Source organism: Lissotriton helveticus, chromosome 4_1 (genome assembly GCF_964261635.1).
Source record: "Lissotriton helveticus chromosome 4_1, aLisHel1.1, whole genome shotgun sequence".
NCBI lineage: Eukaryota > Metazoa > Chordata > Amphibia > Caudata > Salamandridae > Lissotriton > Lissotriton helveticus.
Window position 1 is genome coordinate 823226160 of NC_136063.1, and position 25148 is coordinate 823251307.

The 25148-nt window shown below is 41.5% G+C and overlaps 1 protein-coding gene across 6 annotated transcripts in view; it reads right to left on the minus strand.

Annotated features, from left to right (window-relative positions):
• MYOM1 (myomesin 1) overlaps positions 1 to 25148 on the minus strand; it is a 699631-nt gene that overhangs the window by 521616 nt on the left and 152867 nt on the right. For all 6 annotated transcript variants that reach the window (XM_078687471.1, XM_078687468.1, XM_078687469.1 and 3 more), the window contains 3 exons: positions 14583 to 14723; positions 11848 to 12061; positions 3162 to 3319 (listed from right to left, as the gene is read on the minus strand). In XM_078687471.1, the coding sequence (XP_078543597.1) occupies positions 3162 to 3319; positions 11848 to 12061; positions 14583 to 14723 (513 nt within the window). The remainder of the gene's footprint in view (positions 1 to 3161; positions 3320 to 11847; positions 12062 to 14582; positions 14724 to 25148) is intronic.

The window sequence follows — 25148 nt, forward strand, 5'->3', positions numbered from 1 at the left end:
ACAGGTTTCAGTGACAATTCGGAGTATTCCAGGCCCCCAAATCTGTAAGAATGTCTTGGGCGGCAGGTAACAGTAATTTTTAAGGTGTATACATTTATAATTGATGGTTGTTGTGGTCATCTCTATATTAGCCTGACAGTTACCTTGTGGCAGACTGTCTCAATCTCTGGTGTTGACAATTAAGTGCCGGTGCCGAGAATCCAAAACCACCAGCTCAATTGAAGCACTGCCCACTATAATCAGTGTAGCAAGCCTAAGGATTTACTAGAACAGCAAATGAAGTGAGCAAACAATTTGAATACTAACCAAAAATAAGTATTTCCAAACCCATAGCAATGACTGTTTCTGAATAGTTTCTCCTATCACATGCCTCTAAGAACCATGTTGGTGTGGTATTGTCGTTAGTTTTTAAAGCCCATCCATACAGTCATGATCCACTAAATGAATAAAAGTTAAAGGTGACCAAAGAGATACATGTGTTAATATGCCAACACGGTTGTCTTCTGATTTTCTGATAACATCACACAAGTACTAACACTATCTATAAAAACACACGTAAAGACACCATATACAACCCCAGACGACTCTGGAGCACAACAGACTGATACTCTTTTAATTTTCAGACCATATTAAGCTTGTGTTACATGTTGGACCAGGAATCTGCCACCAACTTCTAGTTGGTGGTAATTTGCAAATTTCTTTAAAAATGCACTTTTAAGCATTTTTCTAAGTGGCATGTGGCGCACATACATGGCCTTAGGGCATGTATGTGAACCACATGTGCACACATGCATATTTCAGGGGTGCAATAGGGTGTCCTTTTGGCACCCTTGCACCCTTTAAATTGGATGCGCAATTTGTAAGTACCTATTTGGTACTTCGAAATTGCTAATACACTCCTATTAATTCCTATGGGCCTCCAGGCCTATAGGAATGAATGGAAAGGTATTCTTTATTAGCGAATCACAATTTGCGATTCGCTATTAAGGAATATGTAGGATTCGCAATTTTAAATTGTAAATCCTACATACATTGAATTTTGCGATTCTTATATAGTGAATCGGTAAAATTCACTATTTAAGAATCACAAAACTATTCTTGATACATCTGGCCCATAGTTTATTCCACTGATATTTGTGACCAGGTTATATTTAATTTAAAAAATATTTCTATCAAAGGGTAAGCAGATCTTGCCTTGAGAAAGATCTTGAAGCAATGTCTCCTTCCAGAAGCACAGATGATGGGAGATATTCACTTTCGTGCTATTCCTATAATTCTTCCCCTGCCTTGATGAAGATGACTCATGCACTGCTACTGATGTAATGGTAAGCACCAATCAATGACCTATAATAATCAGGAATCAACATCGGTATAGATCTGTATTCTTCGCTTGCATATGAGAAACAAAATGGTTTGATTTTTGTCTGTTGACGTTAATGGGTCTTGATAATCTTCCAATATTTAAGTTGCAATTATTAAATCTGCTGTGAGGAAGTGATAATTAAATATGAATTAATCTTACCTGGTTTGGGGCAATTGGTGTAGATTTAATAAGTAATTCCGATGAAGATCAAAAGATACAAAGTGACCAAATAACAAAATGTGTCGCCTTGACACACAAATGATAGGCACAAATTCACAGCTTCAGCATCTGAGGATATTTACAGGGACGTATGACATCAGAAATGAGGAAACTTTGTCAGACAGATCTTTCTGATGTAATAAGTTTATCTAAAGGATGGCAAAATATGAGCTCTGTTGAAACCACCCACACAGTTTAAACTTTGTAGACAGTCGCAAGCAATCTCAATGCATACCTTGAGTGTATGTGCAAAAATTGTGCGTAAAATGTGTTGGAGTAAGTGTACATGTGATGGGGAGTAATGCCCCTTAATCGCTTATTTTCCCGAGTTACAGCCGGAGAGATTTCTCAAATTGGAAAAATACTTTCACATAACCAAAAAATGCAGCTGCACTTTCACTCAGCTTCCCCAATAATAAAACAGTGGCTGGCCACCTGTGGTGAATTTTCAGAAACTCTTCTAGGAAGGGGGTATTTTCATAATGAAGATACGCTGAAGAAGCAGGTAAAAAAAAATTACCGGGCCATTTACAGCCAAGTTTGTTACCAAATTCTGTGCCCTTTTCCACTGACATATTCCACAGGCTCTTAGGGGCACATGCATCATTGCTCTTTGGGGTCGCAAAGGGGCAGATTCTGCAAATCTGCCCCTTTGGAACCGCAATTTTTGCATTTGGGATGCATCCTCCCAAATGCAAAATTTGCAAATTAAGGAATCGCTAAAATTGTGATTACTTTAATAGCGATTGCATTTAAGGAATCGCAGTTTGCTATTCCTTAAATGCAACGCACGAAATAAAAAATTATTGCGATTTCGCTATTAGGAATCACAAATTACCATCAAATTGAAGTTGATGGTAATTTGCGATTTCTTGGAAAAATGTACTAAAATTCATTTTCAAAGTCACATTTTACACACACACATGCCCTTGGGGTATGTGTGTGCGCAACATGTGTACAAATTGGAATTTTAGGGGTGCAACAGGGTATCCTTTTGGAACCCTTGCACCCTTGAAATTGCATGCGCAATTTGCGAGTACCTATGGAGTACTCTCACATTGTGCATGCAATTTCCATTGATTCCTATGGGCCTCTAGGCCCATAGGAATGAATGGGAATTAATTCCTTAATTGCGAGTCGCAATGTGCGAGTCGCAATTAAGGAATTTTAAGGAATCGCATTTCTTTATGCGAACCCTACATGCATTGCATTTTGTGATTTCTAAATAGCGAATCGGTAAAATTTGCTATTTAGAAATCGCAAAATGAGGAAATGATGCATGGGCCCCTAATATCTGGAGTATGTGAGCAGACCCGCAGGTGATATTACCAGATTTCTCACCCAGTAAAACATGATTTCATCCAGGTTGGGATTTCCACAGAAAATATGCAGAAATACCAGTCTGCATAAATATTAATAAGCTCTTAGTGTGTTCTTGTTGGCTACATTTGCATCAATTTTGTAACTGTTACACATGCATTTGGGCAAGCACCCTCAAAACACAGTGCATTTTTTGAATGGGGACCCCTTTTTTCTCAACCAGTAAAGTGCTTGGAGCAAGTCCGTGAAGTGAACTTACCATGTGACGCGGGGTTCTGGCCAGCCGCTTACGGTGCAATGTATTTTTATGTTCTGCGTCTCCCACACTGTATGAGAGCGAGGCTTGATGACAAAATCAGGAGCATGTAAAAGCATATCTTCATTTATCTTCTTGTGGAACTCTCCCGTCTCTTCTATCTGAAAGAATAACCATTATCATTAACCAGATAATTCGCTGTTTGAAGCCAATTTTCCATACAACAAAAGGTCTTTAAATTGATGTCATATACACACTAGGAAATTAAGGTCTGGTGAAGAAACCTACTAATCGATTCCATAGATGAAGATCAACCTTTCCTGTGAAACCTGGGTACGGATGTATGACATTACAACGCATGCTTTTACCACGCATGCTTTTACATCGCAAGTTTTACAACGCATGCCTTTACAACGCATAGTGCTTTGGGGCACTGGATAGTGAATTATTTAATTTACTATTCCAACCCCAGTCCCCGTGGATAGTAGGGAAGGTGTTGGATAGTAAATTAAATATATTCCCTATCCTAGAGCGCCCCCCAGCGCAATGCGTTGTAATGGTTTGCGTTGTAAAAGTTGCGATGTAAAAGCATTGCGTGGTAAAAGTTGCGTTGTAAGTGATGTTTACCCCTGGGTACTGATCCCAATAATTCCTGGACATATAAAGTCATAATTATACTCCTGTAGACCTACTCCTATGTTTGCAGAAAAATTCAGACTATCAGAATTTATAATAAATTCCATGAGAACTCCTCAGTTTCAATGAATGCTGCAGATTCCCAGAGGTACTTGCATGACTAACAATTTCCTACCGGGCCGCCTAGCTAGGGTGGTAACTCACCGCCAAGGAAAACATGATGCTCCATACTTCCCCTGGACCTAGAGAATCCCTTGTCCTCTACCCCACAATGCCGTGTTGAGCAACCAGGCAGGGTCAGGGGAGAGTATCCAGAGATTTTCAAGGCCAGAGGGCGGGGCTAATCCTGGACTATTATCCTCCATATGCTGTACCACCACTTCAGTCACATGAAAAATCCATATCATATGGATGATTTGCATTGTGGTGGATCACTTCCTTCTATGAATAAAATGAAAATTTGGCGTACTCATGCTTCCCTAAGGGCTACATGTTTTGTTTATCCATGCATTCATGATTATCACTTGACTCAACATGCATTCAATGAACTGCCTTTACATGTATCAAGACGTAATATAAAGTCACTTTGTTGTAATTCTATGGTTCTCTATGATTACAAATATGATATTTTGATGGACAACATGAGAGAATAACACATTACACATTTTAGGTTCTGTTAGGACGGAAAAGTCCTCTGCATGGTGATGGACATGTACCTCTCCTGAGTGTCCAACTGTATTGATCCTAGATCCTTAATGCTGATTTTTGTTGTCATAGGCATACATGGATCTACCCTCATAGTGGTGAAAGGATACTGCCTTCGTTAAGCAGCACAAGCGTGGTGGTAGCAGCAGTCTGTGCAGGTACGAGTAAACAGGCCCTTTGAACCTAAGTCGCTAGAAAGAGGCCTAATGGCTCACTCATTTTAACGCTCCAGTGCTGTGTGCTTATCTCACCCTTAGCTTACATTGGTTTGTTGTGAAGTGTGCTGCTCAGCACAGAAGTGGTCTATCTGTGCTGGGTGTATGTGTGCCTGGGAAGGGTACAATCAGGGATAACGCAGTGCAGAGCAGTGTGTGCATGGTGAAAGCATGCGCTGGATCTATGCGTTCCTATATGAGGTACAAAACGTGAATGATGTAGTGCTGTGCAGTGCATGCAGGTTGAATGTAGGCTGGATGTATGTGTACCTGTGAGTGTTACAATACATAAAGGGCGCAGTGTGTGCATATTAAATGCATGTGCTGGGAGCGTATGTGTGCCTGCGAGTGGTAAAATACACAAAGGATATAGTGATGGGTAGTGTGTGCACATTAAATGTATGTGCTAGGTGTAGATGTACCTATGAGGGGGGCAATACATAAAGGATAAAGTACTGTGCAGTGAGTGTATGCTGTTTACATTTAGTGGGTGTATATGTGCCTGTAAAAGGTACAATGTATGGAGGGTCCTGGGTTCCATTTTGCGAGAACCAGGCCTGCATGGTGAAACATGGAGAGGCAGTACAGAAATCCCCTCAGATATATTTGTGTATTGATTCATTCCTGTAAGCTGGGTGGGATACACACTGGAGGGGGGAGCCAGGCTTCCCTTGTACACTTCAAAAGGTGCTCTTTTATTCAGTGAGAGGTCTCAGGAAGGAGATGGGGCTGATAAGAGAATCATAAAGAGTAGGGTGAGTGGCCCTGGGCTAACCTGTTGATGCACTTATCACTGTTGCTGAAATACAGGTGTACATTCTAGTCATTTCCATGGCCTGTGTTGTGGGACTATCAGCTTTGTAGTCTCTCCTGCTGTGACAGACTGCTTTTCAAGAGGAAGAGAAAGCAGAGGAGTGGACACTTCAAAAGAAGCAGACCCCCAACATAAAACATCACAGACTCAGACACTAAATCACATTTGGTATATGGAAATGGACTATAAGAAGGGGAGTTTGAGACCTCAACAATTTTCAGCTGCCAAGCAGCCAGACGGGCTGTGTGAGGAGGGGAAGCTCTGCAAGACTTCTTCTGTGACCAGGACTGGGGAACATTGCCTGATAATCTCCCTGCTGGGGGAGAGGACATCACCCGGGGGAATCCAAGACCACCTGCCCTGGAGCACTAGCGCCTGCCTGCTTGCCAAAACTAATGTGCCCTGTGAAGAAGAGGAGAGCGTTGGAAGCAGCACGGTCTAGTGGGGATCCAGGTCGAGTGGATTCCCCCTGTGAGGTGTGAGGAAATGACTGCTGCACCAATCAGGTTGTTCCCTGTGAGTGGGAGAGAGTGGGGAACCACTGTATGCCAGAGGAGGGCCGCTGTGTAGTAAGCCACGTGCCACACTCTGCCGATCGGGCTTGTCCGAGGGCAAAAATTCAACGACCCTACCTGCCAGGAAGAGCCGCCATGAAAAAGGCTGCCACGGAGAAAGGGCCATAGTCTTGTGCGGCACCAGGCCATGACCCCGTTTGTCTCTGTGCCGATCGGGAAGGAGACCCTGTACTGTGAGATGTAGTGACCCCGTATACCAGAGTGGGTCACTAGGAGCATCAAGAACTGTAACATGATCTGAAACCCCCACCGGAGGAGTGAGGACACCAAAGGGAGGACCTGGGCGAACATCACCCACACAAGGGATTAGTGAAAAGATCATCGCACCCACCCTCACTGGGAATCAACCAGACACTTACATTGCAGGAGGAGCCGCTGAGAACCTCTGGTTGTTTCAGAAGCGTGACCATGAGTGAGGAACTTTGCATCTGCTGAGTGCAGCTGCTTGGGCTGAGTGATGCAGACTCACCTGAACCCAGCTGCAGCCACTTCGAGCATCTGCGGACGGGGCACGCTCAGGAAATCCAGGCGCTTCATGCCTGGCAGTGCGGGTAAGACTAATTTCATGCCTGTTGGCCCCGGGGGCACTTGCTGCCAGTTAGTGTGGTATTGCAGGAACACTATTGACTTTAAATTAAAATCAAAGAGGACTCTTGAGACTCAGACTGCTAGTGTAACATACCCTGGATGCCAATAGTAATTGGGGAATAAATACTATAACTAACACGAAGAAAGAGTAGGACAGGTATTCTCCAAAGAAACACTAGATCCCTGACCTCAGAGGGGACTGTGTAATTGTTTGTGAATGTCGTATTTTCCTTTGTGTTGGTAGCAGTAGAAAATAAAATACTTTTTTCTTAAAAGTGAGTATTTGGCTGGACAATGACTTATTGCTGTTGCTATGTGCATTTTGAGTTGTGAGCCTGTGTTTTCTCCCCTGCATCCACACCCCCTACCCCCTCCAGAGGGGGTGGAGAAGTGTGGCTCAATGGTTAGGGCGGCAGACCCTGATGCAGAGGTCTGGCCCGGGACCAGGGTTCAATTCCCGCCTCGGCGGGTCTTAGGCTCAATTTCCTCGGACCTGATCATTCTCGCCTCGGTGCCTATTCTAATCATGGGTCCCACTCTGCAACTCTGGGCAACAGCTTGCTTAACCTCCACAACGGCCCCAACAGCGCTGGGAAGCCTGGCTTCACCTTGGGGGTGCCCAGGATTGGGCAAAAAAGCCAGGAAGGGTTCCACAGCGGTATGCGTACAGCGCCAAGACACCTCAGGGTATAAGTACGCTATACAAGTACAAATTCATTTCAGAGGGAGTTTTGGATTGCTCGACCGCTGAGAGTCAAGTGTAGAAGGGGTCATTGGCCCACATGCTCAGGATCCATAGTAGGTCCGTCCCAGGGACATTAGAAGTAACATTTTCAGCCCTCAGGGTTGGGGCTAATACCTCCTGCTTGCCCCTTGGCCCTCTGAAAGGGGTTCTGACAGGTTCCTCTTATATAAAATGTAGCCTTCTTTCAACACATTAATTTGAGATGGGATTGTTTGAAATTACCATATCCTTTGCATAAAAGACAGACACGCTATTTCCCCAATGTAAAGTAAGAACTAACCCCCAGATGCATCAAGAACCCATTTTGCTATTCCTTAATAGCGAAAAATAACGATTCGCTATTAAGGAATAGCAAAATGCAATGCATGAAAAAATCACAAAAAAATAGAGATTTCTTAAAATTCCATAATTGCGACGCGCAAATTGCGAGTCGCAATTAAGGAACACCTCCCCATTCATTCCTTTGGGCCTAGAGGCCCATAGGAATGAATGGGAAGACATTCTCAATTTGCGAATCGCAATTAGCGAAACGCTAATTGAGAATGCGATTTCAAGGGTGCAGGGGTGTCCAAAGGACACCCCTGTTGCACCCCTGAAATTGATCTGTGCACATATGTTGCGCACAACATGAAACTTTGAAAAATGCACTTTAGTGCATTTTTCAAAGTTTTTGCAAATTACCATGAAGTTCAACTTCATGGTAATTTGCGATCCCTATTAGCGAAATCGCTATTTTTTAAACTTTAATGCATTGCATTTAAGGAATCTCAATTTGAGATTCCTTAAATGCAAGTAATCAAAATTTTGCGATTTCTTAATTTGCGATTTTTGCATTTGAGATGATGCATCCCAAATGCAAAAATACCGGTCGAAAAGGGACAGATTCTGAGAATCTGCCCCTTAGCGAGTGGATTTTACCTTGATGCATCTATGCCTAAATGCCACAAATCAGTCAATGTCAGACAATAACACACATACAAGCCTAAAAAATACTGAAATTGTCAATCACTATCAAACCATAATGTGGATACAATAAAATATATTCAGAACTGTTCACAGACGGAGCCTAGAAAGTACTGGAAGGCACTGCACATTCTGATATTATTTAAATGCATCATTCACTGTGGTGATCAGAAATTATCATATTTCCCATCTGTGTGTATTCGTACCAAAATGTATTTGGCACTCATAGGTTGGACCTAATGTAGGTTGTATACAGAGGCTCTCTTGCCTTTCCAAAAAGTAAACAGTGTAGCTTTTCCGTTTAAAAAAAAATATTCCTTACATTTCTTTCAAAACCTAATTTGTGTTAAAATGAATCAGGTAGGGAGTTATGGGGGCCAGATAACAAAGCAAATGTGTTGAGCGCGGTTTCATGGACTTGATTGTACGTTAAGGAAGCGTTTGGTGGAAAAACATTTTCCCACTGTATTATGAAAGGAGGTTTCCGCATGTGGTAATGTGTGACAAAGATAGTTCTACATGTTTGTTGTGTGGCACTTCACTATTGTGGTGATGTGTTCTGTTGTTTAGTGCTGCTGTGTTTTCGTTATGCAATGTGATGTTGTATGTAACTATCGTTGTTCTCTGTTCTTTTTTTGACTGTTTATGTTGTGCCCTAGTATATTTTAGTTATGATGTTATTTTGTGTTGTGAATATTGTTGTGTTATGTTCAGGTGATTACTTTAGATATTGACAAATGCTGCTACATTTCAAGGCAAAAGTGACACACACCTTTAAATTTAACATAAACAAATAACCATTTACCACTGTTTAAGGAGGTAAAACACCACTACTTGTGCTCAACTGTATAAGGGCAACAACAACAGAAGATAGCCCATTTCGTAGCAATTGGTTTAGCAATAATGTGTGAAAAAAGTCTGCAATTCTCAAGTGATCACACTGTGAGTAATTTACAAATGAAGCAAATGCCCAGTGAGTCCCAGTGAGTGATCACTTGAGCAGTGAGTACTTTTTTGGCACTATATTGCTGAATCAAATGCAATTAAATACATTTAGTAAGCTACACACAGATACCCCTGAATGACTTTATTGTCTTTTTTAATAAACAGATTATTTTTTTCAACTTGTAACATAATTGATTTGCAAATCACTGACTATGAGAAAGAATCTGCTAGCAGCTGCTTCACCAATTTAATGCACTGGTGATACCAAATCTGTGGCAGAGATTGGATCTTAAATTAGCACCTTCAGTGCTCCCTTTATGTGATACAACCTCTCGGGTCAAGAATTTAAAATAGAAAACTGGAGCAGCGTCTACACTTTGCAAAAAAGGTGGAAGATTTTCTAAATGAGGCACTTTTACGAAAGGAGATATTGGAAGGAACTGGAGTTTTGTAGATGAAAACACCATTTGCCATCATAGACTTTTAAAGACTTTATGTTAGCCAAATTAAATAAAAAAACTTTGAGTTTAAGGCCTTTAAATAATAAAGTCAACCGAAAGAGCTATATACTGACATAACCGTGAAACAAAAAAACCTTTAGGCATGTACTCAAATCCTAAAATTCAGGCTGTGGATTGAAGGGCTGAAGAGTCAAGATGAACCGCAAGTTTAAAAAAAGACAATGAGAAATCTGAAATGTTAAACCAATACTTTTGGGTTTGTATGTCCGTTGGCACGTTGCTAATCTGCATGCAAAGAACAAAAGTTTTGCTTGCACTTTAGTATAATAATTGGAATGTTTTCTTTACATTTTATTAGTTACCAAACCCAGGAATTTGTGGCACTTAAAAACCATATACGAATGGATACGCATTGTAATGCTTATCATTTACCTAAAAGTGGGTACACTTCAGACTAACTGATATATGTGTGCTTCTTCAACCACGGCCTTCCAAAATGAACAAACACGGAACTGCCTACTTTAATTGTCATAGGTTTACTTTGAAGACATAACCTATCAGCAATAGTTAAGCACTCGATGAACTTGTCACAGAATTTGCAGTATGGGCCTAGATTGAATAGCCCCAAAATAAGGCTTTCTATAAGTTATCTGCAAAGTTAAAAATTAATTTGATCTTCAACGTGTGTACATTCGTTCTCAAACATCAATTTGGTTAGGAATCATTTAATTATTCCAACACTCATTTATCATATTTAAGTACAAGCAAGATGTGAGTGATTATTTGATGTTTTGTGTTTGTCACACTTCGATTTGTGTGCCCAGTTCTGTAATAAAAAATTTCCGGCGAACACTGATTGTTCGTGTCGCTTTGGTCTTTTTGCTTGCAGGACGTGTAGTTTAGCCACGCCTGTCCTCCTCTTGCCTTATCCAAGTGGACGGTCTGCGTAAAGATTAAGAAAGAATTCTTTGAACTGGGGTCAGATTTTGATTCCTGCCCCTGCACCACCCCCCATGTGGGTGGGTGTGTTTGCTGGCCGCCGATATTTGTTCGTGAATTTGTATGGACCTAGAAGAATAGAGTACCCATTGTCCTGATGAAGCCTATATCATCTGGCTGAAACGCGACCGCGACTGCGTCGACACCTTTTGCTTCAATTGGAGTCCCTTGTTTTGATGAAATAATTTGTTTGATTTTTTTCAGATTGGCACCTATGCAAATATAGACTGGGGTGACTCTGTAACCCCGAGGTGCTTTACTCTTGGGACTACCATGGTATTGTGCTCTCATTACAAATGAAGTGGAGGCACTGATTCGAATTAGGATATATATATATATTTTTTTATATATTTTTTTTGTGTTTGGGGTACATAGTTACGTGATACTATAAATGTGATGTATATTTGTATATATGTATATGTGATAATCTGTAGATAGACTGTCGGTTGATGTGTTTTCCTTGATGTTTGCTCATATATGTATGGATACATTTTATATGTAATTCTTTCATGTTTAAGTTCTGTTTCACAAGATAATTAATTGTTTCTTGTTTGAGAATTAAATTTGGATCAATCCCTTCGGTACCCTTTTGTTGCTATCTTTTCATCTTAGGATGTCCCCTGCTCAGGTATAGGAGGGTTAAGTGGGCAGAACCCCAGACCATTTTTTTGCTAGTCAGTTCTGTAATAAAAACAGATTGACTTTTTGATACAAAAAAAGAAAAACAAATTAATGTGTAAATGAAGTATATTTTATGTGAAAAAATAACATTAATTGTTAAAAGTATTAGTAGTTTCCTTGAGACAATGTATGGGCTTTTAATATAAACTCTTTAAATGAGTATGGCCTTCGTAATAAAAAAAACCTATTCTTTTGAAAAAATACAATAGCCATAAGGAGCCTTGTACATACATTTGATTACTGATCCACAACTCTGTAGTTACCTGTAGCATACTAAAACACACTGTAGAGAGACATCTGGCACTACACCAGGTGAGTGTGCCACATAAACGCAAAGGCGCAATGACTGGAGCGCAGCTTACCGTCTTGCTCAATGACAGTCTGTCTGCTCTTTCTCTCATGGAGACGGTTCTTGACTTCTTATGAACCACTTCTGACTTTGCAGAAGCCACAGAGGCCACTTTTGTCAAGTAAATGCCTTCACCTGTTGCAAAAAGGTTCCTTCTGGCAATGTAGCCGGCATGTTCCTTAATTCTTTCATCCTCCATATCAGTAATTCCACTGATAAATTCACGACTAAAGGATATGAAAAGGAACACTGTCACATTGCATAAATACAATACAGTACACATATCATTTATAATAATAAATACCTATATTCGGACACAGGATCTGTTGTAACACATCCATTTAATTGTACAAAAAACACGTTTATCATACTTCTCTTCTGGACAAGACAAGCACATTCAGGTTTCGTGGAACATTATGGAGGTCACTGAAAGTAAGGACTTTAATCCTACATTTACTAAGATAATTGTCTGGCATTGATATGTGTTACTTTGTCACTTCCTAATTCAACTGCACTGCACGTGCATACAAAAGCCTGCATAAGCGATTCTACAACTACATCGGGAGCAGAATTAAAGAGTAAACAAGGGCATGGATTCAGTGACCGGAGGTGGCAGAGAAGTGGAAGTAACTATTATAATTCAATTTAAGATCAGGGAAGGTTTGTGCAGGCAAGTTCAGCAAAAAAGGCTGAGACATGTTGACCATCTTTTGAGAAAGGTAAGGTTAAAAACCCTCAACTCATTTTTAATCTTTTAGCTATGGAAGAACCATTAGATTTATACTCGCACTTCTACACAATTTTATGAAAAAGGCACATTGTCCTTTGTTCCTTAAAAAAATGGATCCCTTCTAAGAAGAAAGAGTTTACCTAGGCAGAACAAAAAGAGATTGACAGTGGCCCATCTTGGACTTGCGTCGTTAATGAAGAGCAGTCCTATGAGGAAACGAAAATATTTTCCTCATAGTGAATGAAAGGAAAGAAAGTTTTCAAGTGAAACGTACATTCATTAAAATATTATGAATGCCTAATAGTATATGTTATGTTTTGTCATGTGTAAATACACACAAGTTCTCCTGGAGATGCCTATGGTAGCTTCTGTGAATTTTCTCAAAAATGTGTTCCAGGGTTTTTTACCCTAAGTGTCCAATGATAAATCTTTGCATTTTGGCAGGCAAAATGTTGGGATTTTAAGCGAGATTTAGCAGCAGGGAGCAAATAGCAAATCAAGCAAGGTTTTTAATTAATTTTGTCTCTGTTACATTTATCTGTTCAAGGTCACACGTGTTTGTATATGGTAGGATACTTGTATTTTTAAATATCTTCAGCAGTGTCACTAAGTTTTGATTAGTTACTCCTAGCTTCTATTTGTCTTCTTTTACTAAATATTGCCCGGTGCCCGCAACGGCCAGTCCGGGCCTGTCACTAGTCATACCCCACACTCCATCCACAGAAATGATTGCATGCGTTTTATTCAGACATTATCCCGTTGTAGCTTTGTCTAGTAGAACTTTGTATAAATGTGTGTATATACAAGTGTGGAAGTGTGCTGCATTCGAGTGGGATTTGAGTGTACGCCCAGGGAGCTTACACTGGGATAAATTTGCACACAATTGAAGTAAATAGTGGAACCCGGGGCACCAAGAGGCAAGTGAAGATTCACACCAAGATACAGAACAATAACAGGCAGTAAAAATGTAAAAATGAGGAATTACATCAATTAACAGGTATATGCTTAGAATTTACACTGCATAACTAATTTATGAAACTATGAAAATTGACGTGCATACACCCGCCAGCCCTAACAATAGGAAATAGACTGCCTAAAGAACAAAATACCCACTGTCCCACTTTTTCCTAATTTGTTCTCTCTATAAAAAACGGTGCTCCATTTATAAGAAGCCCTGACCCCATTCTCAAAGGATGTACGACATTACAACGCATGCTTTTACCACGCATGCTTTTACATCGCAAGTTTTACAATGCATGCCTTTACAACGCATAGCGCTTTGGGGTGCTGGATAGTGAATAGTTTAATTTACTATTCCAACTCCAGTCCCCGTGGATAGTAGGGAAGGTGTTAGATAGTAAATTAAATCTATTCCCTATTCTAGAGCGCCCCCAGCGCAATGCGTTGTAATGGTTTGCGTTGTAAAAGTTGCGATGTAAAAGCATTGCGTGGTAAAAGTTGCGTTGTAAGTGATGTTTCCCTTCTCAAAATATGCAGATTTGCATGGTCTTTCCAAGCAAAAATACAAACATATGCCCAACGTTTCTAGGTATAAGTTTACAGGTGCAGTGTGTGAAATACAAAATTAATGTTCTTCAACACCCAAAAAGCTGCCACAGTTTGTGATCACCTCATCTGCAGTGGGTATTCCCATGGCAACAACTCATCCCTAACCGCAGTTGTGCAATGTGTGCCATAATTATCCAAAGATTGTGATTCGTTAAATTAGAACATGTCACAAGCACATGTATGTGACATATTTTGTTTGATGAGCGTGATGAAGTGATTTTTTGGGAGAATCTTGCACTTATTGTGAGACAAGATCTAAGTTTGCCAATTCTTTAATGTCATATTGTGTATTTTAGACTGAAGCTCTGTATAATATGTTAATTTGTCTGTACTAACAGATAATACCCTAAATGGCAAAATAAATGTTTTTTTGGTCTGGAGCAAGTTAGGCAGTGAGAACAAAATAACAAGGGTAAATAAAGGTGCTAAAGATGTGACACCAAACATACCGTCCTCTGAAGATAGGTACAACATAATATTCAACAATTTCATTTTCTTTCTCCTCCGCCAGGATGGATTGCTTGGCCCTCTTTGCTCTGGAACTCAACTTGGAAGATTTCTCTTCGAGCATTGTATGGGAAGTTTTAAGCCTGAAATTAAATAGACACACTGTAAGCCTCGCATAGGGAAAGTATAAACTGGGGAATGTGGGAGTATGAATGACAAAAGAGAAGTACAAAAAATATAGTAGTACTGCAACTGTCTATGTTAACGAGCACTCCCATAAAATATAACTGCACTCCCATAAAATATAACTGCATCTTCGACAATACAGCCTCATATATAAAAGAGGGCCGATCCACTTATCAGGGTTCATAGGGCTAGTGGCTCTGCCCAAAACATCTAAATTCCATATTTGTAAAGCATGACTTATCACCCCTGAGGGTACCCAGGCAATGGTGACCGTCGGGGAGATTAAGTGATCTATTGCCCAGAGTCACATGATGCAGAGCTGAGCTGCCACCGGGGATCGAGCCCTGAGTCCTGTGCTCCCGAGTCAGCCGCTCTGGCCGCTGCATCACACCTCTCCATCCACTGACCTGTCACTGAGTTACACCAATTCTCAGAATGGAGCCCTGCTAAAGGATAGCTCATTTTCCATTACCAAGGAAAGCGTTTCCACCAAGGGCACGGTTATGAGTTGCGTGCAACAATGTCTCTAGGTGAGTTACCACTCTGCTGGATCATAAGATCTCTGGTGTATCCGCACCCATTTTTACCAGGTGCAGGAACACAAGGCCCAATTTAATCAGCAAGAAAAGCTGGGTAGTAATATCATGTGTGGGTGTGGGCAGGGGCTGCGGGCACAGCACGACCCGGCCCCTGCTCAACCCCTTCCTACAGCACTTGGCAACATCGAAGGTTTCCCGTTGCCTGGCTCAAACCTCCCCTACCCCGTAGAACCCCACCCCCGTCTTAGATGTACCACAAACTGAAAGCAGGTGGTAAATGGAAGTGGTAGGGGCGGAATTATCCCCAAAATGGGGAATCCACATGCCGATTTGTACATGGTAATTTTGTGTTCTCATGTTTATTCCAGACTCCTATCGCATAATACAGGGGTCAATTACAGGCTGCAATAAGTGATCCCGAACCTAGTAATATTTGGATCCATGCATTGTGCAACTAATGAAGATGACCATTCTTTGAGAAATATGGCGAAGAGGAACTGCTGACTAAAAAGCTCATACATGTAATAGACGATCAAATAAGAGATTACCTAACCTCTTAGAAGTCTACCTTTACCAAGTCAAAACGAATAGAGTATGAATGGAAAGTTTGCTTGGATAGGTGTTTTTAATTTTATGATAGTAAAGTTTGCTGTTTAGGTGTGTCATCTTTATCACTTTTTAATACTTTTGATCTACAATGAATGATTGTTTATACAAAATATTAAATACATGTTTACAAATTATGGTGAATCTCTTCCCTATTTTGATTAATTCTATGAATAAAGAAATATAATTTCAGTGTTATCCATTTAGATTAAATATGAATTCTAGTGCCTAGATACCCCTACAAATGAAAAGGCCAAGCCTGTTGAGAATTTGTACACTCATGATCCATAATAGTTATCAAACTGAACTGATGTATTAACCAAGACTCCAGGCTTCTTCGTTTTATCATATTGCCACCATTTCTTTTCAGTGTCTAGGTATCTGTAAACCCAGCTCCTGTGCTTTGTGACAATCCCAAAATACATTACCTGTGGTTTTTCAAGATTTACAATAAGTCTATTACACTTCACATAGCCATATAGTGTATTAGTGGTGCTCTGTAGAGCACTACATGTTGGATTGGGTAGTATAATGTAGTCCCATAATACTGCTGCCCATTTTTGGCAGATTTGTGAGTGCCTTCCTTAAGTTACCAAACAGGTAATGACTAAATAAGGGCAGTACTCAGACACTTTCCTATCTTAAACTGTTCTTACAGGCAATAGATTTGTGCATCATTTTAGAACTATGTTTTCCATCAATCAGATGTTACCTTACATGTCACTAATAATAGCCACTATGTCATGGGGCACTCCATTTCTACAAATGTTATCCACTGAAGACATCAGTCCACATTGTCACATGTGGTGCTGTAATAAAAATAAAATGAAGAACATAATGCCACTGCATCATATTTTAGGCTAGGCCTTGCCTTGAAGGACAGTGCAATTACACTAGACACAATGGATTTTTGTTTCAAAAATTGAGACAGGTGTAAAGCAATGACATTAACCAACTTTGCTCACTGCTAGTCCATTGGCATTCAAGCAAACACTTTTGCTAGGGGACTAACAGCCTACAACCTGTAATTAAAGGGGATTCTTAAACCCCTATTTATGAACTAGGAGTAACAATGTACTCCTCCAGGTAAAGGGATACTAAACAATGAAAACTTGAAAGGGGTACAGAACCCTGCAAGCATGAAGGGAGCTTGAGCGCACAGTGAGAACACCTGCACGTGCAAATGGTGTTCGAGCTTTTGCATGTCATAATGAACAAGACAATTTCTACAACGCCTAAAGATAATTCTAGCTTTCCTCAAGGGAGTCTAAGCTGCCATATCATTTAAAGATGAGAGCTTCCGAAACTTGTTCGAGTATTTGATCACCCACCCTTGCATCGCCTAGAGTGATAGTTCCTTTTCTTACCGTTGATAAAAGTATGGCAGTTTATTTTCTGTAATCCTAGTTCTCCTTCAGAGAAATCTCCATTGAAGTCGTAAGCACTGAATAGTCCTATAAAGTCTATAAGGCTGAATATATTGTCAATTCCATTCACATGCTTTTAAAAAAGGAAAATATACTTAAAAGCAGAAACGTCATTCGAAATATTAGGTGCCATTTTGTGGAAATTTTTTGTAAAGTGAATTAAGGGGAAGAGAAATTAGGGCAACATAGTCATATAGGCTGCAGCTATGCTGAAAATTGGCATTGTGGGCCTCATTTATGAAAAGTGTTGCATTGCTGCGGTAGCAGCGATGCAAAACCATGGATGCGCCAAATTTACTGTACGGTGCTCCTTGTCGCAAGGATTTACAGGTACGTCAGGAATCCTGCCGTATCTGTCAGCAAAAAATGGCGCTTTGCTGGAGTGTGTCTGGAAACAGACGCAACTGCAGCAATGTGTCATTTCACATGTGGCAAGCCCCATGTGAAAAGGCATGCGTCACCCCTTATGCCTGCTTCAAGCAGGTGTAAGGATTTGACACAGTGAGGCTGTAGAAGTGACGCAGTGAAATCTCATAGATTTCACTGCAACACTTCTATGAGGCTTTTCTGCGTCGGAACGCCCACACTGCATACATTATACCTGTTGCAGGTATAATGTAGCGCAGGAGTTTACAAAGTGACGCATCTGCTTAGATGCACCCCTTTGTGAATATGTTGCAGCATGGTGCATTTACGCCCCGCAGCATCACAAAAAGTGATGCAACTGCGGCATAAGGGCCTCATAAATAAGGCCCTGTGTACTTAGGGGATCTAAGCCCTCTAGTGTCCAGTTATGCCCTGTAGATGGTTATTTTTACACTGAATGTAATAGATAAAATTACATACAGAACATTTATCATCTTTTCCCTTCTTCTGGGGTGGGTAGATGGTTGCTTAGGACTTCAATGGAGATTCCCCTAAATGTGAAGTAGAATTACAAGTAGGACAGAGTTCCTTCCCCTTCCGGGGATCTTCATTCATAATCATAGCAAAGAATAGACTGGCATGCCCATTCTTAACAAGGAAACGAAAGTAGAAAAATCAATGGAAATTATTCAAAAAGACTTGTCAAGGAGGCATGCTCTACTTGTAAATCTACCCTAGAATCAGAATCAAGACAATAGTGTCTCGTAAAGGTGTGAAGAGGTGTTGTTGTTTTGCAGATTTTGGAAATTGAGATATTATTTAGTAAAGCAAAGCAGCTGTAACCACTTTACCTCTGGCGGAATGGGCTTTTGGTTTACCAGGTAAAGTTTTATTTGCTTCATTCAATCCTTTTGGACAGGGATTTTTCAGACATGGCCAGACCTGTCCGTAATGGACCATATTTAACAAATAACTGTACGGATTTTCCTATGTCGTTAGTTTTATTTAGCTAGAATTATAAAATGTAAAGTGTATAGAGGAAACTTTCTGCCAGATAAAAAGAGCTCTGAAGGAACATGGGTATGGTATTGGTTCGAATTACATGGAAGTCCGAAACTACTTTAGTTAGAAATGTTGGAAGAGTCTTCATAACCACCCAATCGCCATGGAAAGTCTACATGGTTCATGGGAACATAGGTCTGAATGTCATGTGGATGTTATTGTCAGAAAAAAAGAATGGTGAAGCCATGAATCATGAAGGGATACTATTTAACACCCAAGGAGGAGAAGGCCTCTGTTTCGGGGGAAAAATCTTTTTAATGTCCTCCAGTGTTTTTGAAAAAAGAGGCTTTCTGTAGGCTGTCATCGCCAATAGGTGAACTGTTATGGAAGAGAAGTGCAAGCCAGATCACGATTCGAAAAGGCACTCAACAAGAATGAGATGTTTCCATTATTGCTCATCTTAACCATGGAGCCATGGAGCACAGAATCCAAGACAATGTGTTCATCCAAAGCATATGAATTGGCAAAGATTAATTTAAAATTACTCTAAGTGAGAGTCATATAAATATGATGTCCCAACAGGACTTGTCATCAACAGCCTTCACAGAAAAAGTGGTTCTATGCCGCAAAGTAGCAGCCTTTAAAATAAACAATCTGAAATCTGAAATTCGGCTAAATTTCCCTATAGTCTAATTCTCTTTGTTAAACACATGCCAAAAGGCCTTTAATTATTTTATCTGCAAAAGGAAAACCCATAAAAAAGCCACCAGCAGAAGAACCTTTATCCCAAGAATGAAGGGTTGAGGGTCCTGGATATTTTCAGGCATTCCAACGTTTCTTTGTGCACTGAATGAACACAGAAGGGCATTTAAAAACACTGGTACTCAAAGTGCGAGAATAGCATCATACATCTATTGCTTGTTGGTGCATGTTAAGGGTAAGCCCAAGAAGAATTAGCAGCTTTCATGGGAAAGAGAATTAGGAAGACCTTTCACAGCAGACAAAAGGGTTGAGATCAGGAAGAGGACTCACAAAACACATAGAATTATAGAAGGGTAACAGTGAATAACAGTGATGTTTTCCACCAAGTGGTTTTAGTGACATCAAATAGACAACAAAAGTGATGTCAGAGTTGTATATGGTGTCAATTGTATTGCCAAGGTGAAAACATCCGTTACTAACTTTCTACCCCTCCGAAATGTAAAAAATAAAAAATAGGTAATCTCGTGCTGCACCCCTACACTCCCTCTGCCCAAATATTGTTTTAAAAAACAACATACTGCCACCCACCTCCCACATCCATCTGTGTTTCCTCCCCCTCCCAACCCCAAAGCAGTGCTCTCTGTGTTCACATTGAGAGTGGAGAGCTGGTGCAACAATGACAATGTCTCTGGGAGAACAACTAGACTGTGTCTTGGTTTCTCCTGCCAGCACTTATCAACAGAGACAACCATTAATAGGTGAATGTGACAGTTGCCTCAGGCACAGTGCCGCCTGCATTCTCCCACCACCCCCTCGAGACTGTGGAGAGGCGGAAGAAGACAGGTGAGACCACCATTTTGCTGTCTTGCCCTGGTCTTTACTGACCCGGGTGAGGTGGGAAACACAGGGGAAGGAAACACTTCAACTGGTGACCTAACTACAGAGAGAAGCAACTTGTGTTTCTGTGAGAAATTGGGTTGTTGGTTGACTGGGGTGTTAAGCCCTGATCAAGAAACAGCCCCAATACCTTGCAGGGTGAACCACAAAAAGTCAATAAATTATTAACCTGTGCTAAACTATGTGTAGTTTGGCAACAAAAGCAGTCAGGCTTAACTTAGAGGCAATGTGTAAAGTATTTAGGCAGCGCACACACAGTAAAAAAGTGGAAAAACAACAAAAGAAAAATCCCAAACCAGTTTAGAAAATAAAGTACATTTTGATTAATTATTTAATACCAAAATGACAAACATCTAATCAGTAGAGCCGGAGATATGAATTTTACATTTTTTATTGAAAACTAGAGCCTAAAATATCATAATGCCAAACACAGACATCCAGTCGCATGGTCAAAGTTGAAAGATACGTCAGACGGAGATGGAGCACCATCGATACAAGAAGTGGATTGGGCCCTATCAGCGCTTAACTTTAGGAGAAAATCTGCGGGGCAAGGCTGTAGGGGGTCGAGGGAGCTTCATCGTTGGATGGACTTGGGTCGCAACCATGGTGACGATTTCTGTGCTCGAACTCAGTCGTCGAAATGAAGTTGAAAATCTCCAGCGGGACGAGGCAGAGGGCTGTAGCCAAAGGCAGGTCCATGAAGTCGGGCACCCCTTTGGCGAAGGACCGCTGAAATGGAATTGCTGCTGCAAAGAAGGGTCGAGCAGGAGAAACCGACTCAGACTGGCGATGAACCTAAGGCGTATAGGCAAGCAGGTTGGCTCTGGTCTCCTTCTGGTTCTCAGAGCACTTTTAGGCCAAAATGTGTCCTCAGTTTTGGTTTTGGGCCAATTGGGCCCCTTTAGCACCACAAGCAAGGGTCCAGGACTGGTGAGACTCCTCTTGGGGGTTCAGGATTCCCTCAAGTGGGGTCCAGGTGCGGGATCAAGATGGTGGGAGCTTTTTATGTCCCTGTGGCTCTGAACGGGAGGCCAGCAAACTAGCCCTTAGAGTCACTTCTGGTAGTCCTGGGTGCATGTGAAGATGCATTGCTCAACAGCAGGGCTAGCCTCTGAGGGTTCAAGGCAGACTTCAGGCAGCAAGTCAGTTCTTCCAGGTACAGTGGCAGTCTAGCAGAGTGCACAGAAGGTCATAGCAGCAGGCAGTCCTCTGAGAGTCCTTTCACAAGCCCAGTAGTGAACTGGAGAGTGGGTCTGAAAGTCCTATATTTATTCTGTGGTGCCCTTCTTCTGCAAGGTGGGAGAAGCTTCTGGAAAGTTTATTTGAAGTGCATGGAATTTCCTAACTCACCTGCCCTGGCTCCAAGCTGACTGTAATGACCATACAGGGTTGTTAAGCCCTTTGTGTGAAGGCAGAGCACAGGCTAATCAGGTGTAATTGGGGCTGTGCTCAGCTCCGCCCCCATCCTGCCAGCAGATGGCCCATTGAGGCACACCTAATCCCTCTATTGTGTGACTGTCTGAGAGGAATTCACAAAGTGTGTCAGCTATACCCAGTCATGCGACCTAAGACAGGATGCAGGCACAAAGGGCAGTAGAATACAAACTTTCTAAAAGTTGCATTTTCTAAATTGTAATGAAAATTCCGACTTTACCATTAAAGAGAGTTTATTATTACAATTTCATAGGTACTGAACATGACATATCTACCTGCTACCAATTAAGAAGTACAGCTCATTAAATGTAATAAGGAATGCCCAATGGGATCGGTAGGCCTCATAGCAATGAAAAACGAATTTAGGAGTTTTTCACTACCAGGACATGTAAAACTTAAAATTGCATGTCCAACCTTTTAACTACACAACACCCTGTCCAATGGGCAACCTAGGGACTACCTTAAGGGCGATCTATATGTAATAACAGGGGAGTTTAAAGCTTGGCAGGGGGGTTTAATTGCCAAGTCCACATGTCAGTTTAAAACTGCAGTCAGGCTGCAATGGCAGGCCTGGGACATGTTTTAGGGTGCTACTTAAGTGGGTGGCACAATAAGTGCTGCAGGTCCACTGGTAGCATTTAATATACCGGCCCTGGGTATATAGTAGACTAGTCTACAAGTGGCATACAAGTAAATTAAATATGCCAATTAGGTATATGTCAATCAAACCATGTTTAGGGGAGTGAGTACGAGCACTTTAGCACTGGTTATCAGTGGTAAAGTGGACAGAGCCCTAAGGCCAACAAAACGAATTTCAGCAAAAATTTGAGATAAGTAGGCAAAGCGTTTGGGGGAAGAACACCCTAAGGCTGACAGGTCTAACAGCTTCCCACTGTTGTTACATCATAGCGCTGAATAATCAGACTTTGATTTGGTAATTCATGCTGTAAGCTTTTCTATGACAACCACACATCTGCACAAACACTTTATTTTGTTGGCAATGCACAGCATCCAGAGTTCACAAAAAGGACAGTTATAGGCCATATCCATGTTGGCAGGGATAATGGGCAATGGCAAGCCGGTGCTTGTTTTTTGAAGATGCCCTAAACTGATACCCTACTGCGAGGATATTTTAGATGACATAAGTGACATCGTTGACATTGCCATAGACCAAGTGGTTCCATGGGCTTCTGTGGTGGCCAGAACATTCTACTCATGATCTGTTCCTTTGCCTCAGCATCTAAGGCCAACAAAACGTCAAGCACTTTTCTCATTTCTTCTGTGAGAGAGTTGGTCTGGATCTGTGAGGGCACCCACAATCATCCTTAAGTGAGAAGTCTCCGCATGTTGAGACACTCATATTTGTCATCCAAAAATTTGATTTCATAGGACTTAAACAACAAGAGATCTTGTACTGCACTGACAATCTCCTTTAAAGAGGCACTTCAAGGTCTGAAGCTTGTATACATATTTGTCAAGCTCTCGCTCCATACTTTAACCCTTGCTGGCAGGCCCTCAAGGTTTCCATCAACTGCCTTCACCTTATTTTCAGTGAAATTCTTCTCAGCACTGTCCATGCAATTAATTCCCTGACAGAGGAAAGAATGATCATTTTCACACTTAAAAGGCAAGAGCAACAGCAGTCCCTTTTCACCCCCAAATCTTGCATTCCATCATGTGCCTGAACAAAAAAATTGTTTATGACTCGGTCGAGGACGAGGGATGAAGAGGTAATGACCACAAAATCACGTTAGGATTTTGGTTCCTTTGAAAGCAATATAGTGTCAAACCATATTGAGAGAAATAAAAAAAAATACAAATAAAACACAACTTTAGTTACACTGGAGCATATGTAATACTGCAGTTGAGGTCACAATTGGATTGGGCTCAAAATTAGGTCCGGGTACCTTAAATAAAAGTGGCCCACATTTGCGGATTGCGCTTTTTTGCAAAACACTGTTCCCATGTTTTAAGCATTATGAAGGGGGAAGGGGACAGTGCTCTAAAAGAGGCATGTTTTCCTAACTTCGCTGAGATACAACAAAATGCAAATGCTGCCAGGACTTTTTGCGCACGGATTCGTTCACAGTTGTTAACCACACCTGAAGAGAGGCCACTTCTACTCAGACCCCCTATCCCTGCTCAATCTGCATACATTAATGGATTGGCCCAGCAAGAGACTGGTAATGACACCTCCACCCCATTGGTAAAAGGGAGGTAATAGAGGCCTTTCTATTTATTTATTTATAAAGTTTTATGTAGCGCAAACATGATCCCGAAGGATATCAGAGCGCTTTACAGTCTGAGGGAAAGGAAGGTAACAATATGATTCTCCTCAGTTTGGCTAGACGGTATAGTTCTGTTCATTTTCCTGTCTACGATCATATGCTTCACTAATTATTTTATCCTCTCAGTAGGAGGTGTGTCCACATGGATTTTAGTCATACAGCCATTGTTTGGATGGATATAAGGGATGTCATCAGTTACAGTATTCAAAAAACGTTCCACTCCAATTGGTGGCACCCTATGATTTAAGGACAAGATTCACTGTTTCTCCACGCATAGGGTTCCGTGATGTGATATGGCGAAAAGAACACCAGGGGCACTCTGTCCCTGCCGGCGTACCTGTCACCAGGTAAATACCTCAAAACCTTTAACTCCAGGCATTCCGGGATAGGGCAGAAAGCCCCAGGACCACCAGCTGGTCAGTCCCCCCTTACTGCCTGCCCAGTGCCCACACAAATCAACACCCCTCCAAGGTATATATTCAATAAATCAGTCCACACTTTTAGGGAACCCCCTTTTTCTGCTGCTAGAAATTCTGCCACAGGGCGAAAATGTTGCTGGTGTGCTCGCCCCCCCACCCCCGCAGGAGGGCTCTGGTAACAGCCCGTAACTTCATGCGACTACCGAATGGAGAGCTTGTGCCCCCAGATGACGAATGCAATCCAACACCAAGGAGCATCCCTCTATCCCCAAAACCACACTCCTTGGGGGCTTCAAAGTATATACCTGCTGAGCGCTTCCGCACTGGGTACGTGCCTGCTGGCTGACTACACCAGCACCTTAAAAGCTGTTGCCTATACCAGAACCTTAATGTGTACCACCCTAGATGCATGGATCAATTCAATTTGGCCTTCTCAGTAGTCCACCAAATCTAAGTTTCCTCCCCACTACAAGGCTAACGTGCCCTCGCTCAACCACTCTCGTCCGTTTTCTGGGGCAGAGAACCATAGTCTGGAATGTACTATCCCAGACGAGCGGTGGCTCGCCCACTTTGGAAGTATTTACTGCCAGCCGAGTCATGAGCTCTCTCAATTGGATCTATTTTCTCCTCAATCAGGGCCTATATCGGCCTTTGGGGAGGCAGACGTTGAAAAAGCGATTAATGAAACACAAAAAAACAAGG